At 35.9% G+C, this 12,826-nt stretch overlaps 2 protein-coding genes across 10 annotated transcripts; both read right to left on the reverse strand.

Annotated features, from left to right (window-relative positions):
- Window positions 1–1,779: 1,779 nt before the first annotated feature.
- On the reverse strand, window positions 1,780–6,044 carry LOC111284783 (IQ domain-containing protein IQM1-like). Of its 8 annotated transcripts, none has more exons than XM_089763009.1 (10): window positions 5,909–6,044; window positions 5,710–5,745; window positions 4,958–5,405; window positions 4,748–4,862; window positions 4,588–4,653; window positions 4,055–4,143; window positions 3,861–3,948; window positions 3,536–3,766; window positions 3,350–3,451; window positions 1,780–3,224 (listed from the first exon to the last, which is right to left on the reverse strand). In XM_089763009.1, exons 1-10 carry the CDS (start codon window positions 6,027–6,029, stop codon window positions 2,754–2,756), a joined length of 1,767 nt encoding a protein of 588 aa, XP_089619135.1. In that variant the 5' UTR covers window positions 6,030–6,044; the 3' UTR covers window positions 1,780–2,753. The 8 variants fall into 8 exon arrangements, with proteins under 8 accessions (XP_089619135.1, XP_022729461.2, XP_089619137.1 ...); XM_022873726.2 differs by having other exon boundaries at window positions 5,517–5,745; window positions 5,909–6,038; XM_089763011.1 differs by having other exon boundaries at window positions 4,958–5,464; window positions 5,656–5,745; window positions 5,909–5,926.
- A 1,247-nt stretch (window positions 6,045–7,291) lies between these two features.
- LOC111284786 (mitochondrial carrier protein CoAc1-like) lies at window positions 7,292–11,124 on the reverse strand. Of its 2 annotated transcripts, none has more exons than XM_022873728.2 (7): window positions 10,120–11,124; window positions 9,642–9,727; window positions 9,348–9,555; window positions 8,814–8,946; window positions 8,363–8,547; window positions 7,871–8,002; window positions 7,292–7,646 (listed from the first exon to the last, which is right to left on the reverse strand). In XM_022873728.2, the coding sequence occupies exons 1-7, from the start codon at window positions 10,309–10,311 to the stop codon at window positions 7,545–7,547; spliced, it is 1,038 nt and encodes a 345-aa protein (XP_022729463.2). In that variant the 5' UTR covers window positions 10,312–11,124; the 3' UTR covers window positions 7,292–7,544. The 2 variants fall into 2 exon arrangements, with proteins under 2 accessions (XP_022729463.2, XP_089619140.1); XM_089763014.1 differs by having other exon boundaries at window positions 7,871–8,026.
- Between the last annotated feature and the right edge of the window lie 1,702 nt (window positions 11,125–12,826).

Below are 12,826 nucleotides of genomic sequence, written 5' to 3' on the forward strand. Positions count from 1 at the left end.
GTCAGAGTTGGGTTTTAGGCAAACTTGATCCTACCAACTCGATATATATAAATTATTTTTTAATTATTTAATTAATTATATATATAATTTTATATTTATATTAAAAATAATATTTTATATTTTTTTAAAAAATATTTTATTAATTTTGGATCGGATATGATTTTATATAATATTAAATCGAATCAAATTTGGATATAAAAAATAATAAAAAAATTATTGAATCAAGTTTAAATTTTATATATTTAAATGGAATCAAGTTTGGAGAGAACAAAGACCCGTCCCGACCTAACCGGTTGACATCATTATCTCTGACTTCATCAATCACCACATATACTCCACGACACAACTTAAGATGGACTTATCTGGTTCTCTTTCAATTATAATAGGTCTACTTGTCCCCATATTGCAGGAGCCTTTTAGGCAGATTTTGAAAAGAATACCAGGAACTATGGACTGGAAAGTTGACAGGACTAATTAGAAGTTGAGTAGTCGGCTTGATGAGATCGTATCAAACAGAATGAAAGAGATGAACATAGGTTCAAAGGACTTCTTGTCTCAAATATTGAGTGCAAGGGAATCAGAGGACGTGGCTAAGAATGTTTTTACTCCGGACTACATCAGCGCAGTTACGTACAAGTGTCACGGATCGAGACTCAAGTTTCGAATTCGTGCGGTTTCGAAATTCGGACATTCATCATTCCGACGTCTCAAATCAGTCTTTCGTCACGGTTCACACTTTTGTGAGGTATTATCCGCTCTGACCCATCTGACCTCACGGTTTTATCCTACAAAAAGTGTCTCACAAGACGGAGATTGTGTGAACCTTTTTATATCTCATGAATTTTCTTATTATATTCGACGTGAAATTCAAGACTTCCCTTAAATCCGTGACACAAACACCTTCTTGCTGGCTCATCAACAACAGCATTTACATTGTCATTGTATATTTAGTTGCTGGACATCCAGAGGTAGAGAAAAAATTGCTGGCAGAGATTGATGGGTTTGGGCCGCATGACCCGGTGCCAACAGCTTATGATCTCCAGCATAAATTTCCGTGTCTTGATCATGCAAGTCCGTGGGGCTTCACTTTCTGACATTTATGAAATGTTTGACAATGACACCATACCCAAGATTGGATTTGTGCTTTTATGTTTCATTAATTCTGTTTGTTGGTTTGACTTCAGGTGATTAAAGAGGCTATGAGGTTCTACTTATATTCTCCTTTACTTGCAGGAGAAACATCAGAAGAAGTGGAGATAGGAGGTTACCTTCTGCCTAAGGTATTACCATCGCTTATATAGAACTCAATGCAATTTAATTTTGTGCATGGACTAAAGGCTTGTCCGTGATTTTCCACCTTTTTGTTATGCTTTGTTGAGCAGGGAACGTGGGTCTGGTTAGCAGTTGGAGTCCTAGCAAAAGATCCAAAGACCTTCCCGGATCCAGATAAATTTAAACCGGAAAGGTTTGATCCAAACTGTGAAGAAGAGAAACGAAGGCATCCTTATGCTCTCATACCCTTTGGAATTGGGCCTTAGGCATGCGTTGGCCAGAAGTTCTCCATACAAGAAATCAAACTCTCCTTGATATAACTGTATCGGAAATATACATATCGACATTCTTCAAGCGTGGCAAAACCTTTGGAGCTTGAATTTAGCATAGTTCTCAACTTCAAACATGGTGTAGAGCTCAGAGTCATAAAAAGAACACGATTATTGTATCTGGCTGAGTTTTATTTCCTCATTCATATAAATGCAAAAAATGATAAAGTAGAAGTGATTCGAGGAAGAGCTAAATGAACACTTGTACAAAATGGATTGCCCTTGAATCAGATACAAAATACTCAATGAGGATTTTGCAACAGCTTGCTCTTAACTTAGTACACTTCAATAAAAAAGAACAACAAGGTGTTGAACATTTATCCAATTAATCCATCTAATCATACAAGCAATTTCCCCTCTTCCTGGATTTCATTGTGCTTTTATCCAATCGTGTAGGTGGTTATAGTGGTCGAGACATATGGACTAAGGGATCAGAACCAACACTACTTTTTGAACTGGAACTCATCCATGGACCACCTTTGGATTCGGTAAAAGGCATGATTGCCAGCTCTTTGTTTTGCCTTGGTAGTCTCCGTCAAGTTCACATAGTTTGGCCTACTATTGCCACTCTCCTCTGTTCTATCTGAAGCCAAGATAGCGTTTCCAGAAACTGGTGTGGTAGAGGTGCATATTGAAGATGAAGCAGAGCTCTCATCAAATCGAAATTCAGAACTTGGATTTGAAGATGATCGAGTAACTTGCCGAATATGGGGGAGGTTTTGAAGAAATCCTAGTGGTAATATTGTTGTTTCATCTTAATAGACAAGGGCAATAGTCAATAGTCAAAGCTTATAGTTCCATGAATGTTCACCTTGTCTGTCGTCCGTGGTCTTCACCCCCCGCACCCCCTTCCAACCACCAGCCAAATAAAAAACAGTTGGGATTGGAAGGCAATCCCTTGCATCTTTCATAAACTGTTCATTATTTCAAAAAAAACTACTACTACTTATTACAGCTTAAATAAAGAATTGACAAAGCAAATCAAACTCCACATGACAGAAGGGGTTATCCTAAAGCCTAAAAAACAAATCAAAGAACAAAGAATGTTTGGTCAGATCACTTCACCTATTTTACATTTTTATTACTACCGTTGCTGCAAAATTGTGGGCACAAGAAGTGCTCAACCTTGGTCATTTATCATTTGGTGAATGCTCAAAAAGTTTTATTAGCAACCACTGACACTCTCGGGCTAGGGAGTCCCATGTATGCAAGCCTGGGTGAGACTCGGATTTTGGGGCTTGGTCTTGGTGAAGGTATGGGACCAGAGTTTCCAAAGCGACCAGGCGTGACTCTGGGAGATAGGTTAACTTGTTCCAAAGCCTGGGATTGCAGTTCTGTTGGGTAGTCTCTGATACACCCAATGCGAGGACCAACCCCACTTGTCCACTTGCAAGACAAACGCTTGGCCTTGTTGAATGCTGGTGCTTCCACATTGGCTGCACTGGTACCCATGCTACTTTGTAGACTTTCAATTATCATGCACGCACCATTTGTGGGCCCATCAACATCCACAGCCATTGAATCTGTTGATTTTGTTGCTGCCGTTGGATCTTTGACCTCCCCATGCTTGGATTCATCATTAGCACTTTTGTATGACGTGTAGTCATCATCTATTGCACATCTCTGCACAATAAATGAGCAATTTTGGTGGCTATCTATGAAAATTAATTAAAGTCTAATGCCTATTTTAGCTAATCACATGCTAAGGTGGAGAAAAGAAAGTTTCATGAACTAGAATTTATTATTACCTTAACGTTGGTCAAATCCACATTGTGTTCCTCAAGGAAAATAATGAATTCCTTGAAATTGTCTTCAGTTGGGAGGTAATGACCACTGTAAGGCCAAATAGCCTGGACAAGAAGAGAATCATTTAGCATCAAACAAAATCCGAGAGAAAAATAATTCGTGTATTAGTGTTTGCACAACATATGTACCTCAAGAACTCCTTGAGAAGCCACCAATCTTCCAGCAGCTGTTGTAGCTCCTCCGGAAAGGAAGCTTGAGTGCTGAAAAACACCTTTCTTCTTTTGCCCAACATACAAGGATCTTGATGTGCTAAGTACAAAAATCCACTTGGAACCCTCAAGGGTGTTAACAAGCATTCCTGATTGCTTGTAAACAAGCTTTCCACTTTCCACAATCACTTCAAATGCTTCCCTTTTTTTCTGCAGGCAATAAAACAGATATGGTTAAGAAATGTACAAAACATTTTAGACAGAATTGGTGCAATTAACATGGGATAGAAGTAATAAGACTCACCGGTCCAAGATATTTAATGCATTGCTGTTGTAGATCTATTCTTTGACACTTTTTAAGATTTAGTTCTTTGCCATCGCCAATATCCAACCTTCAATTCCAGGATAGAAAATGAATTTCAGAAATCCGAATATAAGGGTACAACGGAGTAACCTTTTCTTTTGTAACTTTCAGGTCGGTTTAATGAAATACATTACCAGTAGAAGAAAGGTTGTGTGCTCTTGCTTGCAGACCAGACATCATAGTAGAAGTGTAAATTGTGCCCATAACGATGGCGTGGATCAATCTGCAGAAATATAAAAAGAACAGTTATTCATGGATATTTCCTTGATTTGTCCTAAAAATAGCAATATTGTATTTGAAGGATATCAATCCAGCCAATGTGAATTTGGTGTCTGTTACATATGAAGACCCTATGCGTCCTATCAAACCATCAAATTTTGATAAAAGTCACCAATTTTTGTTTTCAAAATGGAATTCTGTAATACAATCATATGGTTTACCATAATCTTGATACTATGTTCAGTTGTTCTAAACCAAACCAGAGGATATCAATATCTACTTTTTGAAGGATGGAAAGCCAATTTTGAAAGAAAATTGATGGTTCCAAGTTTGCAGTTCTTCCATAAAACTTGAATTAGCAAAGCAAACTACTTGTAAGCGAACCTAGTCTACTGTAGTACAAATCAACAGGGATAATTCTAATGCAAGAAGGATAATATTGGCTTACAGCTTCAAGCCAATGTTGAAGGGCTAGTTTTTGGGCATTCTCATCCTTAGACAAACCCTTACCAACCTACAAACTCAAAAGGATTCTCTTGTCAGTCTTCAAGCAACTTTGCCAAGTAGCAAACCACATTTTAAGGACTTGTGACAGCTTAATAAAGTACCTTGGCAGCCCTTGTTTTAGCCCGTGCCCACTTTGACATAACGGTTTCTTGTTTCTCAATGTCATAGAACGAAATAGAACACCTTCTTAGTGCTGCAGAATCTAAGGTCTTCCACCTACAATGTTGAATGAATGTAAGAAACAAACAAATTACTCAAAATCGGAAACACTGAGAAATAGCAATAGAAATTGAGATTATATGGAGACAAACCAGAGCTCCTCAACCACAACTGCACAATCTGCCAGGTTCCTCCTTGTCCTATGACCTTTGTAGACTTTTTGAAGCTTAGTTGCAGCAGTATCAAGCTCAGTTACTGGCCTCGGAGAAAATAGTACCGCTGGTTCAGGCAGCTTTATGGTGGGTTTTGTTCGTATGACAATTCTGTTCGCTTTATCATTTGAAACAACTGAATTTCCATTCCCTTGATCAAAAGCTATTTGTTTGAATGAATCGGATGTTTCAAGCTTTGGTTCTTTGAAATCACCACCATTATTCAAACTATCGAACTTGTTAATTGGAGACTCTGAATCATCCTTATTGAAACTCTTTGCTTTTAGGGTCACCTTTATATCTTCTCTTCCAAGGCTTATGGACCTCACAATAACCTTTTCTGTGTCGGCATAACCAAAAACCTGGTGTTTCAGGATTTCCTTCCATGCTGATAAAAGCAAAGACAGGGAAAGACCCATTGCTTTAAAACCTCTTATAGACTCAAACCTGTGAAATCAGAACTATCAAACATGATCATTAGATTTAAAGAAAGCAATACCCATTAGTCCTCTTGACTCATTCGGAAGGGAACCACATAGAAATTTTCCAAAGAAACAAAAAAAGCAAGAATTAGTCTTCAGAGAAAGAAGAATTAGAGAGAAAAATCAAAACCAAATAAATGAAATTAAGAACCTCACCTACAGATCAAGAAAAAAAAGCAGTCCAAAAACCAGAAAACTTTTTTCTCCAACCTTTTCCAAAGAGAAGACAATTGAGTCCAAGTCCAACTGCAAAGCATGCAACTTGTTAACTAGGTAAGACAGCTTATATATAGGCAATTGGGTGGCATTTGAACTATCAAAGCTACTGCTCTTTGTGGAAAGTTAATACTATGGAAAGGACAATCTTAAAACAATTCAAAGTTGGCGAGTCATGGATAAAGCTAGTTACCCAATTTCACTGAAAGAGCTGAGCTGGGACTGGGAAGGAAAAAAGTGAATATGGCGGGGTTCAGGAGACCTTCAAAGAAGTTTATAAGAAAGATAGAAGAAGCGCCAGTTAAAGAAAACATGTTATAAATGGAAGGAAAAGAGAGGATAATAACAAAATTATAGGAGGTATGAGGCTATAAGCTAAAGACGTTACTTATTTTACTATTACTACTGATTTTTTTTTTCCTTTTCTGCCTGGTCGTAGAAACTGTAAGAAATGGTGGGTGGTGGGGGCTCTATAATTGCAATATTTTGTACTGTTGTCAGTGGAACTTCATTTTCAGCCATACTCGGAAACGAAATCTTCAACCTCTTCAAGTTGTGATAAGCCATTGGCCTTTCCATGATTTTATGATTCTGCCTATTTTATTTTTCTATTGACTCAAATCATTGGTGTTTAGATTACTGTAGAACGACAGCTAAGCACCCAATGTCATTTCATTTTAGTGTAAGAGGGAGATAATATATATTTTATTTTTTTAAAAAAATTAATGCAGGTATTTCCAAAAAATCATTACTCAAAATTGTAGTTTGATGGATTATGACTTTTTTTTTTATCCTGAAAAAGATGATTTTGAAATGTTCAACAACTTGAATTTGACAATTAGTTGACTTCCAGATTCCATGTACTTATTTTCAAAAGAAGAAAAGTCAATATACCCTTTGAATTTTTCTTTTTGGTTCAATGATGTCAAAGGTTATAATAGAGTAACCACTACTTGTTTGATTTTACTCAAATAGAACCGAATAAAACCCTTTTTTTAGCCAAGTAGCTCAAGATTAAGTGATAGTTTACTAGCATATATGTTAAGAAATGATACATGCATGCACTCGTTAACTTTATTGCTGAGGTTTGTTAATATACGTAACATTCATTGTTGAAAACTTAAACAATTAGTACCACGTCTTTAGAGGATTGGTCTTATGGGTTTCTCATATAATTCAATTGGCTTGAAAATTTCTGCAATAATGAAGGACGTGACATTTCCAATCCAACTTGACCTTTAAATAACCTACATTTCAGGTAGTCATCCACTTGTGATATATATATATATATAAAACCTATGTTCCATCCAATGTCTTACCTACATATATACAAAATACAATGTACATTTTTTTCAGTCCCGAACAATGGTCCCTTCACTCTGGTCCATCTAACTATTGGGCATTAAGTAGCTTTCTTTCAGTGCCTTGTAAATCCATGGGCAACTACCATTATCATGCAAAAGAAATCAATAAATGAATGGTATCTAAATGTCTTCGAGTTACAAAACCATACCCCAATTTTTTTGTTAAGCCATCTTAATCATTGAAAGCCATGTCTGATAATTTTCTCAAAAAGTGAAACAAGATAAGATATTTTATATGCCTCGCTCAGTAATAGTACATAAAAAGTATACTAAGCACAAGCATCTTGAGATCAGTTCTAGTATTAACACACTCCATTTCACTTTTGCATCTCATTTTTATTTTCTGATATAATAGTCCGAAAATAAAAAGATTAAGCACAAGCATCTTATTTTTGGGTGCTAAAATATAGTTCTATCCAGAAGCATTTTCGATTTTGGTTGCCTCCATTGTAAATCCGTCTCCATTTATCCAGAAGATATTGCCTGTGATTTCATTCGGGGTGGTATGTGAAGCCAAACCTTCATCATGTCATATGCCGTGAATCCAACTGCCACAGAAGGAACAATCTGACAAGCAAATTGCAACAGATTTCATTAGAATGAAAACCATCACAAAGCCAAGTAAAATAAAAATTGGAAATTATATAACAAAGCTCACACTTGACTATAAAAAACTTTCCATCTCTTTCTTACAAGTACTGATGTTTATTGTTTCTCAAAAGTTGGGAGAGAAAGGGGTAAGGGTAACAAATTTAAAAATCTGCAATAGTGTTTCTGAGTTTATAGACTACCTTAATATAATTAATGCTCAAGCCTGCAAACAATTGTCTCCATCCTTGATTACGGACAATAGTAGTGAGCCCTTCCCATGTGTTTCTATATCTTGTATTACCTTGAATTGTTGAAGGCTGAAGACTTTCAACCTGCAGGGTAACATTCAAAAATTTCTTTCCAGCAGTGTCAATCACAAGCTAGGTGCCAATAGGAAAGCCGAGAGACACTAATGACTTGTTACATTCGATCATGGTTAATTGACATCACCAAGAAAACACACTAGCACGTATATCAGGTTGAACTTCCAAACCAGTTTATTTAACCAGGTTGGTTTATATATATATCTAGCACTTAACTATAGTTCATGTGTACCTCACAACATTTAAAACATTCCCCAAAGGTTTCCATTCTAATAATAACACATGAAAGAGACAACATAATGCCAATTCCCAACAAAATAAAGAATAATAATTACAGCCGCTTAGAAGTGTACAGCAATTACACAATACCTGCATCTGTCTCCTTACAACATCTAATGGGTATGTGAAGGTCTGCCCAAGTAACCCAGCCAGAGCACCACAAGAAAGATGCATCACAATGGACTTTTGATGCTCCTCAGGAACATGCGTCTTTAGTACCTCATAAACATAGAACTTTAAACCAGCATAAGGGAGGATCCCAGTGAGTGTCGGACCTATGAAAACAAAAATTTCATCAAGTCCAAGCACAACTAGCAAAGAAAGTAAGATGCCACATGAAGCAACACCAAAAAAAAAAAAATTCAAGATTGCATGTTAAAATAATGAATCTCTATTGTCATGAAAGACCGAAGATACTTTAAACAGGACAACAAGAATGATCGTGCCAGTTATAACAATAATGCACAGAACTAGGAGCCACTGTTAAAACTATTCATTCTTAATCTGTAATATGAAGCATTAAAAACAACCGCCTACATACCTACACCTCGATATAATCCACGTATTCCCCCTTCCTTGTAAACAGTTGTCAGTACATTTGTTATGCCACTATATGCAGGTTGAGGATATAAACCTCTTATACCACTCCTGAAATTTGTTCTGGTGTCCACAACCTATTGAACCATAAAAGTTAAATTAGAAAGATAAAGTAGAGTAAAAAACATTCATTTCCTTTAGTAATCCAATTTATCCAAGAAGCACTTGATAAGAAGTTACATTCATCCAAGGAATGGGTGTACTTGTTCAAAAAGCATCAATTCTTTACTGTTACAGGTCTACTTAAAAACATCTTCCATAAGGAATTAATGCCATGAGTGCTTTAGTAATTCAAATCCACAACCAGAATCAGCATTCAGCAATTACATGATAGTAATAATAGATTTGATTAAACTAGTATAACAAGATGACAGAATTAATTTATTATAAATACCAGCACGCTAGATCAACCTCACTTGAACAGTAGAAAAGGATTCAAAAATATCTATGAGAAACTATGCTATGAGAAACTTCTTACCTGATAGGCAAGTTTAGTGCGAGCCAAGTCCAAGGGATAAGTGCATAACACTGCTGTTCCTCCAGAAGCAGAGCCAGCTAAAAGATCTATAACAGGTCCTGATCCAAAGAAAGAATAGTTATCTAAGATCCAACCTCGATACTGCTCATAAGTCATAAAATGTAAGGCTGCATAAGGAATGATCCGAATAACACTGGCTCCATTTCCTCTGCGGGTAAGAATAGGCATGAATTAGTCTAACTTTTATGAGAGGGCAGAGATACAGGAAAATGGTAAAATAATCTGTAAACTTACTTATAAAATCCAATAACACCTTCATGCTTTAGTAACTTCCTTAAGGATTGATACACCCCAAGAGACTGGAAACCATTAGTCCTTGTCTGTAGAATAGAGAAGGAGAGAGAGAATCATATGAAAGCTATTACTAATAACATGCATGATGCAGAAAATATTGGGGGGGGGGGGGGGGGTTGAAAAACAAAGTAAGCAACAAATTCGTAACTTGACAAACATCCAGCAAGCACCACAGTAACATATAATATAACTAACCCTTAAAAACCGTTGTTACTTAAACTACTTTTGCAGGAAAATCACTTGATTGTAACAGAACTACTGTAAATGTAGTAACATCTTTACAAAACCCAAAGACGAACTAAACATATAATTGCGCTCAGCATCACAAATGCTATAATAACAAACACCGTTTTTCGCTTTGTATTTATGAATGTTGCTAAAATCTAAAAAAAGCAACATAGATAAATCAGTAGCTGACCTGCAAGAGTATTTTAATCCGTTCTAAAGGTGCAACAGTAGTTTTAGCAAACGCTCCAGCAGCGCCACCAGCTATTAGCTCTTTGACATAAACAGGCAAACAATCAATATGGGAAACCTCTTTGCGTGCAGTTGAACCATCAACAAGCCCGGCCATATTTGTTGTCAATGTGGAGCCTTGAGGAGAACCCATCTTAAAATATCCAACTCAAACCAATTATATTACCAAAATCTTCCTCAATTCAACAAATCTGTAAAATTATAATTACCCGCCCTGAAGCTTGAAGAACTCTTTATCCCATCTATCTCTTGGGATACAAAAAGAAAACGATTTCTGTTCAAAGGGTAGATTCAATGGCCTGAGAACATCCAGATGAGAGCCGGGCAAGTTCACAAACCGATCCTTTTCTTCAATAACAACAAGATACATCCAAGAATAGAAAGAAAAACAGATCACACAGATTGCCAAACCCTAAATCGATCCTTTCAGTTATAACATTGCTCCCATGGGATCTATATCATAAAAAGCTTCGATACCCTCAACCTAGATTCAGCAAAAAGTCTCCTTTAAAGCACCCAAAGCGACCACTTTCAAGCATAAATAACATAACCCTCAACAACTCCAAAAACCAATCAATTCAAAGAGTTTCCGATGATTCCAAGTTCAAATCATTCAATACCCATGCGAGATTAATCCAAGAGGGTTTAGAAAGCGTACCAGAAAAGAAAAAAAGGGGGTTAAATCAAAGGAGAACAGGCATGTAAATATTGGGTAAAAACCAGAATCGAAAATACCTGTTCTCCCAGAAAGGAGGAGAGGGATTCCTTATTGGTTTTTCTTCCCCTTTCCTTTTCAAAAGCCAGACTGTATTTGTGGTTATTTTTTGCTTCAAAGGCGGCGTTTTTTGTTGCAAATTTGAAGGGAGAAGTCTTATGGTCTGACAATGGTGCACTAAAGTCGGTGGAGCTTCAAACGTAACTGGCGTTCGATACACTACTGTACGGTAACTTATGGCGCACGCAACGTCCTAGAAATTAGGGTAGTAGATCACTCATTTGGATGGACGATGATGGACCTTTTTTGAACGTTTGATGGATTGGATGTTCTTAACATCCTAGCCCCTAGGTAACGTCTTTATTCATTTTTTTTCTTTTTTTTTTTTAGTGTTTGAGTGGAAATGAAAATCTTGAGGATACGATATGGTTTGTTTTTATTTGTAAAATTCATAACATAATTTATAAAAAAAAAAATATTTTTTTATCAATATATATAATATTTAATTTTTTAAATATTTGTTAAGGTAAAATTTATAATTTAATTTAATTGATTTATATAATTATTTTTAAAATTAACATTTAAAAAAATTAAAATTCGTTATTCAATTTTTTATTTTCACTCTGATATGATTAATAAAAAAAATCTTTATTAGTGCCGCTTAATACTTTTTCTACATAATATAAAGCCCATTTATAATATGCACAACGCACATTTTCTTTTATAATTGTGAGCAATATCATGGTGAGAAATCAGTGTTTTTTTGTTATACAGATAGTATTCATGTTACATATTTTTTTACATGAAGCTGCTAATTTTACAAAAGAATGAAAATAGACAATAATTTCGTGTAAAGAAAATCGTCATTGTATTTATTTTTAAAATTATATAATATTCCCATTAAACAGTTCTACCTCAATATCAGCCATTTATCAAAGTCGTATGAAGTTTCCATGGGGAGTATGCACCGGAGAGAATGTAACATTTTCCTCCTAAAAGTTTGGCTACCGACTCAAGTTTTCCTCGTTGACGTTTACACAGTCTAAAACCAGTTTGCAGAAATATTTCATTGAAAAGGAAAGCCCGCAATAAGCGTAAGCTAGCTGTTTGCTGGCCAAAAATGATTCATTTCATTGTTTATGAGTTTTGATGAATTTCCTAGTACTTTAGTCAAAGTTGTCTTGGTTGTGATACAACTTGCCCTTTTGAATTTGATTGATGGTCTCAGCAATTTCCTAGACGATGCAATGTATATACTTTGGTCTTGGTTACCTTACCTATCAAGTTTTCGGAACATTAAATTCTGTCGCAATCAAGTTTGTCTTGTTCAACGTTTCAAGGTAAGCAGCTGTCTTAAAGCAGCCATAGTCATCACAGAAACAACCTTAAATTTAACTCTCCCATCATCCAATATAACCTCAAAATTCAAGAACATGGAAAACCTGTCAAGGACAAAGATTGTCTTGACTGATCTTTCGACGGGAGTTTCAACTTAACGCTATTACCAGCACATTTCTGCTTCGGATATGAGCCTTCTGCCTAAATTACTGGCTGTGAAAAGTTTCTATATATCAAGTATTAAGCTTTCTATTATATATCCTCATACCATCTTTCAAGAAAAATGAAGAAAAGGTAGGTCATATAAGTTGTAATTCAGGCAAGCTAGTTGGCTAGAAAAGTAAATTTGTAGTAATACTTTTAGTAGAAAATTAATCAATTATGTTTAATTTGCATTTGGTCGTGAAAACAGCTGCATTCTTTCATAAAAGATGAATCTACCTACTACCTTTTAAAATAGATTATCTATAAACATCAAGAATCTTCTTTCTCTTCTCTTGTTGCCTCTTTCTCCTTGTCTTTATCTAGAATCGTGTCTGGATTTCTGAAGGAATTCGTTATAGAAATGGATGCGGTGCTCTGGATCCTGGGGTGG

The sequence above is a fragment of the Durio zibethinus genome, chromosome 6 (assembly GCF_047325235.1).
Source record: "Durio zibethinus cultivar Kanyao isolate XHJ-2024 chromosome 6, ASM4732523v1, whole genome shotgun sequence".
In the NCBI taxonomy this organism is placed as follows: Eukaryota; Viridiplantae; Streptophyta; class Magnoliopsida; order Malvales; family Malvaceae; genus Durio; species Durio zibethinus.

Bases quoted from the DNA above. Each gene is read 5' to 3' on its own strand.
- LOC111284783 (XM_089763008.1), bottom strand. From the start codon at position 5,756: ATGCTTTGCAGTTGGACTTGGACTCAATTGTCTTCTCTTTGGAAAAGG. The intron at 4,654-4,747 runs GTACTTTATTAA...TTGAGTTTGTAG, and splicing joins CTAAAACAAGGGCTGCCAAG to GTTGGTAAGGGTTTGTCTAA. The intron at 3,949-4,054 runs GTAATGTATTTC...CTGGAATTGAAG, and splicing joins ACACAACCTTTCTTCTACTG to GTTGGATATTGGCGATGGCA.
- LOC111284786 (XM_089763014.1), bottom strand. From the start codon at position 10,311: ATGGGTTCTCCTCAAGGCTCCACATTGACAACAAATATGGCCGGGCTT. The intron at 8,548-8,813 runs GTATGTAGGCGG...TTGTTTTCATAG, and splicing joins TGGATTATATCGAGGTGTAG to GTCCGACACTCACTGGGATC. The intron at 8,027-8,362 runs GTATTGTGTAAT...ACTGCTGGAAAG, and splicing joins TTGTAAGGAGACAGATGCAG to AAATTTTTGAATGTTACCCT.